The sequence below is a fragment of the Micropterus dolomieu genome, linkage group LG08 (genome assembly GCF_021292245.1).
Source record: "Micropterus dolomieu isolate WLL.071019.BEF.003 ecotype Adirondacks linkage group LG08, ASM2129224v1, whole genome shotgun sequence".
In the NCBI taxonomy this organism is placed as follows: domain Eukaryota; kingdom Metazoa; phylum Chordata; class Actinopteri; order Centrarchiformes; family Centrarchidae; genus Micropterus; species Micropterus dolomieu.
Genome location: NC_060157.1, coordinates 17,736,336 through 17,748,655, shown reverse-complemented (window position 1 = coordinate 17,748,655; position 12,320 = coordinate 17,736,336). Strand labels below are relative to the sequence as shown.

Genomic DNA, 12,320 nt, shown 5'->3' with positions numbered 1-12,320 from the left:
TCCTGGGGGAAAGAGGCAGAGAGGCAGGCTGCTGTGCTAGGCTGGCAGCAGGAACAGAGGAGCTCTTTATAGTAGAGTTCTGGTGATTTAAATCATATGGCATAGCCTGGAATCACTGTAGAAGTCTGGACGCTCTTCAAAACTGCAGGAACAAGAGCGCTCTCTCTTTTTCTCTCTCTCTTTTTTCCCTCTCCCTCCCTCCCTCCCGCTCTTCCCTGTTATAACTTTTTCCAAACTTCTTTCTTATTTTCTTTTCCCCTCGCCCAGTCCCAGTTTTCTGGCTTTCCCACTCACTCATTCTTTTTCTCTCATGTCTTTTATCTGTTTTGGTTCTTGCCGTCTTTCCTTACTTCCTCTTTCCTTCCCATTCTCTCATACCTGTAGGTATGAAGCTTGCACATCCTTCTTACATTAGAGCTGTGGATAAACCATTCTCCGTCCCAGAGCATAGATGGATCGTGTTCTCAGAGTTGATGTGAGGTAAATCGTGTTTGTGGAATCCAGAGAGGATCTTAACACAAACCACTGATGGTATCATCATGTACATGCCATCAGAAACTCTTATACTCATGTTGTATGTGGTGAATTTATACTAATAAATAACAATTTCCTTGCCTTCTCTTCCTCAGAAAAGTGAATTGGATGACTCCTCTGAAGTGGAGTCCGACATTCCCTCAGTAAACAAGTGGCCCCATCGTTGCTCATCCATTCCCCACATCCTGAGTTTTTGAAAGGACGCGGATTTCAGCTTTTCCGGGGGGGTTCCAGGTGTTGTGAAACCCGTTACTTTCACCCAGTGGCCTGCTGTGGTCCCCTGGGTGTGTTCCGTCGCCATGGCTACAAACAGGGAACAGCAGGTGGGTCACATGACTGGCTTCCCACCTGCTGTCTACCCCTTCGCCTTCAACTCCATGAGAAGCCACTCCCCTTTTGACCTGCTGGCCAACAGCAGCCTGTTTGGAAGATTTGGTGCTGACCTGCCCAAAGAGATGGCCGCACTCTGTAAGTCATTTTCATTACTGTGTGTGTTTGACTTTTCTCCCCTCTCATGTATAATTTTCCATTTCAACTCTTAACTACATGTATGGCCCATATACCTTCGTGTTTGTCAAGTCACATTAAACAATTTGGACATGCAGGAAAATACGGCTGTATAATATGCACTTCATTATGTGTAATTTTGTGGAAATGGAAAACTTTAGGGTCTGTTTGTGATATAGGACAAGTGGTATAAAAAATCCCCCAAAGAAACCTTGAGGAAAAAGTCCACTTTCATCAGTACAATGATTACTCTGCTCCTGTGGTTTCCTTATAGATGCTTGTAGATGGTGTGGTTGTGACCACAAGCTCTGTCTTCACTGGCGTGTGTGCATGCCTGTGTGTCTGTGTCTATGGACCTCTCACAGAGCTTTTGTGAGGCAGGCAACCCACAAGTCTGCAATTAGAGACACAACAACATTCTTTCAGTGTGTGCTCTGAGCATCAACAAATATTTAAAAATGAGCACAGTTGTGATTGAAAGACTTATCTGACTGTTTATTCAGAATGAGCATACCGCACACCTATTTTGTAAAAAGAAAAGTGAGCTAAAGGAGGAATAACCAGAAATTACCATGGCAGCACTCTCCAGTAGTATCAGACCTGTAGATTCAGACCTGACCACAGGGGGCACTGTTGTATGCTGAAGCAGTAGGATAGAATGATGTATGGCGCACAGAGCACAAAGAGGAGATTGTTAGCAATCCAGAGTGTTTTTCTGTCATGGAAAAACTAGCCAGATTACACACACACTGCCGATATACATTGCTCATTGTTCAAAACACCTGCTGGGTTTCAAAACGCAGTTTTTTAAATCAGCATCAGAATTCTAGGTCAGGGAATATCCTTGTATAAAACCACTGCTGCATAATTTGCTGCTGAGGATGTCATTGTGAGAGAGGGGAAACGCAAAAAGAGAGAGAGAAAAGAAGAAGAACTTTCGCTGAGCTTAGAGCATGAGGTAAAGGTAAGCAGGAGTTATTTGAAATCTTATCTGGGCGCTGTGCTAAAGGGGCGGCAGGTTGTGGAGGGGCTATAATGGGTGTGGGTGGCAACAGCTGAGTTCAGAGCCTGAGAGCCCCCCTGCCTGTGTGCGCAGTCCCCCTCTCTCCCCTACCACAGCGTGCCTGAGCACCTCTCCAGCTTTTCAGCCGTCAATCACTACCTCACCCCCCACTCCCCCACCCCCAACCCTCCCTCCCTGCTGCTGCTGCCCACCTAATCCTCAAGGTATTTTCATAGAACCAGAGCAAGCGAGACAGAGAGAGCGCGAGCACCTGGGGGTAATGTCCTAGTGTGGTGGAATCCAAGAACACACCCTGCTAGGAAAACACAGAGATACACACATGCAAACACACCACCAGAGACACTCTTTCCTCTCTCTCTCTCTCACTGACACAAACACACACACACAGAGCCCTTCTTTCATCTAAAAACTAGAAACATACCCCTGACGCAGAATGAAATCCCACAGCACTGACAGATGGATTCTTTTTTGGCTTTTACACTGGCATAGGATAAAACAAAAACAAGTATCAAAGCACAAACAGACGCAGGCAACCACATGCACTGGGGCTTCATACATGACTGCTTGTACGGACACATCCACGCTGGCAGTAGTATCGTTCACAAGGGTTAAGGACTGCAGTTATTCAGCTTAAGCTTTTTGTCAGAGCTTAAACACGACTGGGGTCAAAGATTAAGTCGGGATCATAGTGACAAATAGCGTTGACTGAGTTTTATGTGAGGAGATTGACATTTTTTAAGTTCTTCCTCTTCTTAGTATTGGTCCAATATTATTTACTGTGAAATTAGGATCAATATTATTAATAATTATTCATAATTATTATTATAATAAAGTCTCAAATCAGAAACAAATTAAACTTGTTTTTACCCAATTAAAATAGTTATATCAAGGGCTGTGACTTGTAATCCAGGATTTGTAATCCAACTATTATTTTGGTTTATCGAGAAATTGTTTACTCTATAAAATGTCAAGAGATCGTGAACACGTGAGATCTCCGAGCCCAAGTAATGTCCTTGCAGTTCTTGTTTTGTTTGACGGAAACCCAAAGCCTTCAGTCTGAAAATATTTAAAGAGAAAAACAGCAGTTCCTCACATCTGAAAAGCTGGTACCAGGGAATGTTTAGCACATTTGCTTAATACATGACCCAAATAATTATTCAGTTACAGTTTTGTTGTTCATTCATTTTCTCTGTCGATTTGACTAATCAGTTAATCGACTAATTGTTTTAGAGCTATAGACATGTAGTTTATTTGTGTGCTGAAGCTCATACACATATACAGCTGCATATCAGTGGATTGAAAACCATCAGCTGTTGGTATCAGCTTTTGAAACATCCTCTTGGTGTATCCTTTAACAAGGAATGTTACAAGTCATTTTAATGACAACAGTCTCATTCCCAGCTCTCTTAAATGTTAGCGGGGAAGACAAAAGGCCTTGGTTTGGACATTCCCCAGGCCCTGTTTTTCTTCTCCGTCTACTTCTTCCCCAGGAGTTGGCTTAACAGGCATGCTCATTGTTAGGGCTGTCTTTAGGCCAGACTGAGAAAATACCTTGCACATAAAGGGAGTAGCACTGCGGATATTTGTGTGTGTGTGTGTGTGTGTGTTGTGTGTGACGTACTTGTGTGTGCAGTAAAGCAGTGCATTCTTGCCCAGCTTCGGAGCTCTGTGTGTAATTGTTGTTAGAAAGGTAGCCCATGTGACACCTACCTTTGTTGGGCGTGCACGCTGTATCGACTGATTGGAGCACCTCCCACAGCGGTGCTCTGTTTTGGCACCAGAGTGTCTTGAAAATACCTGTTTTGCCCAAACGTGGGAAGAGACAGGAGAGGGGAGGGGTGGGGTAGGTGGACCGTGTTTGCACATGTAGAGATAGTTACCTCCCATATCTGTATAAATGCGCAAAGGCGTTTGTTCATCCATGAGAGGGTCTGACGGCTGTCTGCGCAGTGTGTGGCTGAGGCCGTTATCAGTTGATCCCTGTCATTATGGGAGCCCTTCAAACAAACAGTTGAAAGCCCATTAAGGCCACTTACTATGTGATAGCATCGCCACTGAGCCCTGAAACACCTCTCTAAGCTTTCACCAATCAGGGCTGGAGCCCTGGCCCCAAAGTCAGCCACGGGGATGTTTTGAAAAGCTAGTAGGTCATTTCCTTCAGCCCACATTGCTCTGACCAAAATCTGAAGTCCTTTGCTGGGCTCGGACTTTCACTTCAGACCATAATTTGTAGCTTTATGTTGAGTGATGTATACAGAACACTCACGAGAGGCTCAGCTGTGAGCGTTTTTAGCTGCATCACAGTGGGAGGAAATTAAAGCATTGTATTAATAGAATGGAATGAGTAGCGTGTTGAAACTTGTGTAAAAGCTGCCTGAGTCTGCTCAGACAAGGTGAATCCCTGTGCTGTTTATGTAAAGTGTGTGTTGGCCATGGATTTCTACATCACACACAAACGCATACCGGCTGCCGAGCATATATGCATGCATCCGTGTGTGTGCACACTCAAAAATGCACGCACACACACACACACACACACGAACTATTAATTCATGTAGGTTGTGAAAAGGACCAAAATGTTCCAGCAGAAAAAAGTATCCTCATGCAGAGTGACATAATTAAAAACACTCATTGCATTCTTAAACACACACACGCACGCACGCACGCACACACACACACACACACACACACACACACACACACACACACACACACACACACACACACACACAAGGAGGTCATGTTGGTTTAGGGAGCTCGGGGAGTTGCGCAAAGGAGCCATTTTGGTGGGAAATGTGGTATGAGAGGGAATGTAAAAGCGAACCTTTTAAATGGAGGAGAGGGACAGCGGGGAAGGATGTCGACTAGCAGAGTGAAGCCTTCTCCGCTGGATGCAAGGCAGAGCACAAACAGCACATTGTACCGCTTTATTTATTTTCATTAAGGTTGAAGTGCTGGGTTTCAGCCCAGCCTTGATGGAGGTAGGTAGGTATGTGGCTGGCTGTGAAGGTTCAGATTTGTCTGGGTGCATATGTGTGTGCTTATGTGGGTATGCTGTATATTTGAGTGAAGGGAGGGAGACGAAAGGGAAAATGAGCTATGTGTGGATATGAAAATGATGAGCTCGGCCCTGCTACCCCTTACTTCCCTACAGACACAAAGAGGCAAAACTCCCATCTCTTTTTTTTTTTTTTTTTTTCCCGTCTCCTCCTGTCTGCTCTTTACAAACTGTGATGTCACCTCTGTTTTAAAACTGTGAGAGGCTCTTGGAGAAACCTGAGTGCTCTTGGGAGCAAAGCAGATCCACCTCTTGACCTTTGTCAATCTTGGTGTAATTTACTGATCTTTGTTAGATTTATTGAAGGAGCTGAAAAAATGAGCCTGAGGGTGAAAGCATTATAAACGAGGATTTCAAAGAATTTCAGAAAAATGTCCAAGAATGAGAGACATATATTTGAGGTTAATAGTAGCCTCATGTGGTCAACGTGTGCAATCCATGGCTAATGATCAAATTAATTAGATATGTGAGCGTTGCATATGGATTATAATCATTTAAAAGACTGGAATAGAGCAGGGAAAAGGATTTTAATTATGTATGAGGTGTATTTTGATATATATCCATGCTATCAATCCTGATCTCTGATTTTGCATGATCACTTACTAATACTGTACTTCTTTCTTAACAAGAGGAGCATCTGTCATGTTGTCCGATCCTTTATCAAAACTATACAAAAAATCTATTCTGGATCGTTTCTGACAGGAATACAAAAGAACTGGTGTGGATATGTTAAACAATAAATGTAATCTCTGTCCAGTAACAGTAGTGAATTCTCAGATCACCTTAAAAGATCTGCATTAGATTATGAAGCACCCAGTTATTACACTAAATCGGTGTTAGCAGTGTTTGGTTTTGACCTTGGCATTCACCGCTATGAGTGTCGAAACCCCATCAAAGAGCCATCTGCTCGCTGGCATCTCCCATGCTCCATGATCTACATAGCAAATCAGCAATGCTTGGACCATTTGTGTGTGATGATAGCATGTGTGGCGCTGTTTGGCTGTGTCCTTGATCTATCAGTGAGACTGGAGCTCGCCTCGGCTTTAATAAACAGCTCTGCATCGTCTGACATCCCTGCTTTCATCTCCCTAGGCGTCCCCTAGCCTCAAGATGACAGCTCGCCACTCCTTTCTGGAAATCGATTCCCCCTACATTGCTCGTTGTATTTTTTTCCAGTGCTGACCATGATTCATTAGCTATGAGAGAAAATGGACGGAAAGGCCCATTTTGTTTTTCCGGTCAATTTAAGCACCTTACTGAAGGAGGTTTTGTGAAACTGAGTGGAATATCTGCTCCACCGTTGATATCCACCTAAACCCTTTTGGCTTAGGCACTCCCGAGTTCACTTGCTCTTTTTTCTCTCCTCTTTCCCTCTTTCTTCTCAGCCTTCACCTTGGATTTTCTGTCGTTATCCCTCTGTGGAGCCAATTTGCCCTAAGTGCTGGAAACTTGCTGAAACTTTGTGTATGTTTGTGTATTAAGTGTGTGCTTGCGTGTGTCTGCATGTGTGGAAAGTCAGCAAAGGTTGCTGGTAAGGGAGAGGCCACAGAGTGTACTACAGCTCTGACATGATGACAGATGAAGATAAAGAGGCTACTATTAAAAATGGGAGGGGTCTGTTTTCAGATGGGCCTTTGTGGGCACGTGCAAGATGAAGAGCGCGCAATGGCGAGAAAGGAGGGATGGGCCATCAGAAGGCGTGGGAGGGCGAGCAGGCACAGGGCGGGCCTATGAGAACAAGATGGGGGGGTTCATATTTTTGGCCGCATAACTGAAAGATCTTTCTTTTTTTCCCACAAAACACGGGTAGCAAAATGTCATGACTGTGCAGATAGAGGGAGAGAAAAAGACAGAGAGCAAAAAAGACTGCTGAAAGATGGCCAAGACTGATAGTGCTCTGAAAAGTAGCTCTGTTAGGCCTTTGGTGGGACTAGCATGTTAACAACATGGCCGCCTCTGAGAAATGGGCTCTATCATAAGTCATGCCTCACTTTCCCCACTTCCCTCCTCAGTGACACATCAGGTATCTTCCAGACATATATTGTGAGAGAGCGAGGTACATGTAGATGAGTGGATAAGATTACATGTCTTGTCAGAGCTGAACATGTGTAAAACCTGTGGCTGGAGGAGCAGTTGATGGATGTTATGCCTAAGAACGTTAGGATTACGCTCTGTTTTCGCTGACGAACACAGCAACACATAAATAAGATGTTGCTTTTTTGGATGAGTTCAAAAATGAAAAGGAAAGAGTGTTTTTGTTTGTTTTGTTCTCATTTGTTAGCTCCTTCATTAAGATACTTTTACTGTATAGCCCTGTATAAGATCTGTGTGTGTGTGTGTGTTTCTGAGTAACCTGAATCTGGCTGTAGTGGGAGGGCGCTCTGAACTGGTGTTCAGTGTCTCTATCATCACTGGCAATCTGTTTCAGCACGTCCACACACTGCACACATGCTCACATCAGCAATGGAAAAGCTCCACATTCCTTTCAAAATCACCATGCTGCATTTAGTGCATAGCCATTTAAAAACAAGCTGCCTTTATTGCCTCGCACACCACTGTTTTGTTAATTGCTTGGCTGGAACCTGAATGACTGTATACGTAGGAAGTGCCAACAATGTGTTGTATACGTCTTATCTGTAATCAGCATCGGAGTGTCAGACAGTAGTAAAGCCTGATTTTCCTGGGTTCCGGCCCATGTGGAGCTATGTGGAGCTATAGACTGGGTCCAGCTGACAGTGTCCCTGTCTACTGTATAGATAAAGAAAAGAAACATCATAGGTATAAAATCTTTTCACAAAAGAAACATTTAAATATGTTTTTGTATGTGTGAAAGTCTGGTCTAATCAGCGCAATTAAACATGATTGAAAGCAGCAGTCACACAAAGTGACCAGTGAGTTGGCAGCCACTGAAAATGAAACATTTCCAAAACCAGAAACAAAAGCAGAGAACTTTGGCAACTAAAACAAATCATGCAGTCAGGAAAAAAAATTGCCGTAGGGAACTTGATGAAATGGAGTATTTGCAGAAACAGAAGGGGAGGGTTAAGGAGAGCGATGGAGAACCAGAGAGTGAGGGAGAGAAGGAGGGAGGGCAGGATAAGTTTGGGGGGAAAGTTAGTGGCCCAGTGGGGGTTTCTTCTAGAGTTCAACCTCTCTGGCTGGGGAAGGAAGGGGAGGAGGGAGGGGAAGGAGGGGAGTCAGGGACCGGCCTGGGTCAGCAACAGTATGGAGTATGTGTAGATTAGATGTCTAAACTCACTCCCGCAAAACCCTCTGAAGCGCTGGAAGACTCCCAGTGCTGTGTGCCAATAAGTGGAGAACCTGGGGTTAGTGGTCTGAATTATAGTCTCAAACACAGTAAAAAGAAATGTCAAAACCAGGAGAGAGTCAGATAAGGTTCATAAATCTCCAAAAACAAAAGAGTTTCAAGAATGAGCACATGAGATTATAAATCGATTGCGTTGCGGCTCGCTGGTCCAGAGAGCAGCCCTGGCAAACAGTTCTGATGTTACATAGAACATTTGAACACCAGGGGATAAGCCAGTTTTTAGTTTCCAGGATGCTGTACGAAACTAGCAGCAAGAAGAAGGAAAAAAAACAGACAGGAAGGAGACGAAAGACAAGTGTGAGAAGAATGCTTGTGGATCACAAAAATGTGACTCGGGGCAGTGACGGTTTCATCTGAAATTAATCCAGATAAAGGAATTGTTTTGAATTATTGTGTAAATGGTTGGAGAGGCAGAAAAAGAAAGGGGTCATTTTTAACAACAAACTGTTAGGTGGGGCATCTTTGATAGGTAACAGTTTGTTATCTAGCCTCACTCTTCTATTCTTGCTGTCATAAAGCTTCCTCTTTATGACCCGACAGCTCTATGAAGAAACACATAAAAACTTCTGATGTTGTTTTTACTGTTTGATGCAACAAAAGAGCTGTGAAATGTGCTTGCCTGTTTGTGTGAGTGTATAGGGCCGGCGCATATTCGAGGAGTAGCGGCCTGCATGTTTGTATGACTGCGCGAGTGTGCCAGCTTAAGAAAATAAACAAGAGGTCTCGTCTGATGGAAAAGCTTTTAGGTCAATAAACAATTTAATCGAAGTCATTCAAAATAGCCCGAAACGTGAAAGCATGGTTTCTTTCACGAGACAGGAAAAAGACTGAAGTGTTAGACGGAGGAGGAGGAGGGGGGGAGGGCACTGTGTGTTTATGGAGAGTGTAGCCAACAGCACAGATTGACAGGAAATGTTGTCTTTTTTGCCTGCTGGGCTGTACCACTTGTGCTGGTTTGAAAGGGGGGAGATAAATGTGCTGGGCTCACAGACTAAAGTCATTCTATTATCATATATCTCCCATTGTATCAGGCTGTTTGCTTTAGCCCAGCCAGAGTCCATCCGTCTGCTGAGCAACAGTTTGGACCAGTGACAGGCCTTTATATTGACCGCAGGCCGCCTATTGATTTCCTTTGATTTACTGTCACTGTGAGAGCACTGCTGTGTTTTAAATTGAATTGTTTTAGTGGTGCACAGAACAGCCCATCTCAAAGAAATCTAAATGTGTAAGGCGGAATTTTGTGAATGGTGTGCGTGCGTCTTGCTCAGGTGGCTTTTAATAAATTCAAATGAATTGCTTGCTCAGCCACGTCACACCTGCATCCTTGCATCTCTTATTTCTCTGCAACGATCACTCAGAGATAAATCACAAACAAGGTCAAGTGAACCTGTGAGAAGTGTGTCCAGCACATGGTGTGTTTGTATATTGGGGTTATTTGTCTGTGTAAATGCACTGCGGGGATTGAGCAAGGCAGCCCTCATTTATCACTGCTAAAGCACTTCCAGAGGGAGAGACAGAAAGAACTACCCATCCTCTGTTCCCTCAAACAGACAGAGAAGGGAGGGATTTACCCTGGCATCTGGTTTCTGGGTTCAACCACAGCACAATGCTCTCTCTCTCTCGCTCGCTCGCTCGCTTGCTTTCTCACACACACATACTCACCCGGCCAGTGGCTGGACTTTAATATGGTTATGATTAGGGACGGGGGCTCAGAGAAGGGAGGGGACGGGGCTCATATTTACTGCAGGGGAATTGGGGGAGGTGCGATGTAAAGACAGACAGAGACAGGGACCAGATCTGAATGGGACATAAGAGGAGGGGGACTGTGTTGTGTATTTGCATTCTGGGCAGAAATATGAAACACAAAAGCAGCATGGACAAAAAAGCAAGACAAGAATGGGAATAGAATTTTGTCCTCTAACCAGATCAGTTCTTCCTCCAGTGCAGGCCCTGCTATCCCCCCCCCTCCTGGGTCCCTCTCTCTATCCCTCCCTCTCTGGCATTCTCTCTCTCTCTCCACCCCCTTTCAGAGCGTCATGCCGAGGCAGTTGGTTCGCTCCGCCGTGTCTGGGGCTCAGCGAGAGCTGTGAGAGGCTGTTATTTAGGTCTGTTACAGCAGACAGTGAGCAGCTCACCCAAGGGCAGGGGGAGAGTAGAGAGTCCGTGTCACGCTCAGCTCAGCTCAACCAGGCAGGAACCAGACCTGCATTCCAGCTGAGGGGGAAAGAGGGAAACTTCAGCATCGGCAGGAAAACACAGCAGAGAGATAAGTGAAGGGAGGGAGGGTAGCAGATCCAGCTTGCTGTTGCTGCGGTTTGTTGTTGTCACTGCTTCAGTGAGTGACGTGAGCGGTGGAAGCAGGGCAGGACGCAGGCAGGACTGAGGGCTCATAGTGATTTTTGCTGAGGGTGGGGGGGGGGGGGCTGCCATGTTCGACTGTATGGAGGCTCTGGGAATGGGCCCCCGTCAGCTCTATGATGTCACCAGCCGCGGTGCGTGCATGCTGCGTAAGGCGAGCCCCTTCTTTGCGGGTCTGGACCCCTTCGCATGGACGGGCAGTGCCAGCGTTCAGTGTAAGTGGCATCCTGTTTGTATTTCTTGTGTGACAAAATCATCTCTCTCTCTCTCTCTCTCTCTCTCTCTCTCTCTCTCTCTCTCTCTCTCTCTCTCTCTCTCTCTCTCTCTCTCTCTCTCACATATATATTTCTGGCTCGCTTACCCCTCAGGGCTCAGCCAAGGGGGCTGCTGTCAGGGGCTACAGAACAGCACAGGAAAAGACTGGGACAGACAGTCTCCTCTCCTCCTCTTCTCTCCCCCCTCACAGCGCACAGCCAGTTTGAGCTGCTCAGCCATCTGAAAGAAACTCTCTGCTATGATATGATATGCACTGTGTGTGTGTGTGTGTCCATGTTTGAGTTGTGATTCTAGGCTCACGGAGTCGAGCTTCAGTGACAATGTGAGCCACCTGAGGTTTGACCTTGCCAGGTGCTGTATACTAAAAACAAAACTATGTGAAACAAAATCAAGTATGCACCGATGAAAGAAAGAGGAAAAGAGTTGGTGACTGACAGGAAGAGAAAACACTGACGCCTTGGCTATAAAAACATCTTTCCTTTAAAGTGTGGGTTTGACACGAGATGTTCGGTTTCTGATGTTTTTCTCAGGAAAAGGTTATTGACTAACATGGCCTGTTCAATATTTCAGATGTTAAAAGTTTTGTGTAGCCCAATAGTTTGGAGGTTTGTTTACGCTCCTGGATACTAGATGGAAAATTATATTCCTTTCGAGCCAAACAGCCATGAATTAATAAATAGATTAATTATTTAATGGAGAAATGGATGAATAAATTAGAAATGTGGAATGCGTACACCGTTAATAAAAATGCTGAGGGGTATTCTGGCCTGCTTTTTTTTTCTCTCTCTCTCTTTTTCCTCGGACGGGCTCTCATTTTTCCCCTCCCTCCTTCAGCCTGTGACTTCAGACAAGGCTCTGACTCTAACAACAGGCCTGTCTCTGGACAGACAAAACTGGGGTCCATTTCCATACACTTCCAGGGGGCCGTTACTGCTGTGAGAGAGCGTGTGAGAGTGGAGAAGGGAGTGGGGGTGTATATGCATGGTATGGTGGGAGAAGTGTGGAGGGAGCCATGGCAGATATGACAGTGGAAAAACAATCAAGAACACAAGAAGACATAGAGTAGTGGGATAAACAGCGTAACTACGTTCTTATTGTTGGGAAGTTTTAGGTTTAGTTTTAGAGTTAGGTTCTGAAATGTTTTTGTATTTTTGTATTTGTTCTTCCTCCTGCTTTATGTTCCTTTTTACTGCCTCTCGGGTGGGGGGGGGGGGGGGGGGGGGGGGGGGCATCTT

The 12,320-nt window shown here is 45.1% G+C and overlaps 1 protein-coding gene across 13 annotated transcripts in view; it reads left to right on the top strand.

The window, feature by feature from the left end:
- The window catches only part of rarga (retinoic acid receptor gamma a), a 54,737-nt gene that overhangs the window by 24,775 nt on the left and 17,642 nt on the right, over nucleotides 1–12,320 (top strand). For 7 of the 13 annotated variants that reach the window (XM_046055237.1, XM_046055238.1, XM_046055234.1 and 4 more), the window contains one exon: nucleotides 630–1,002. The exons of 3 other annotated variants lie outside the window; for them this stretch is intronic. In XM_046055237.1, coding sequence (XP_045911193.1) covers nucleotides 834–1,002 — 169 coding nt within the window. In that variant the 5' untranslated portion in view covers nucleotides 630–833. Of the gene's footprint in view, nucleotides 1–464; nucleotides 481–629; nucleotides 1,003–10,871; nucleotides 11,025–12,320 lie in introns of those variants that run through there. 3 more of the 13 variants (XM_046055236.1, XM_046055240.1, XM_046055242.1) reach the window with 3 other exon arrangements.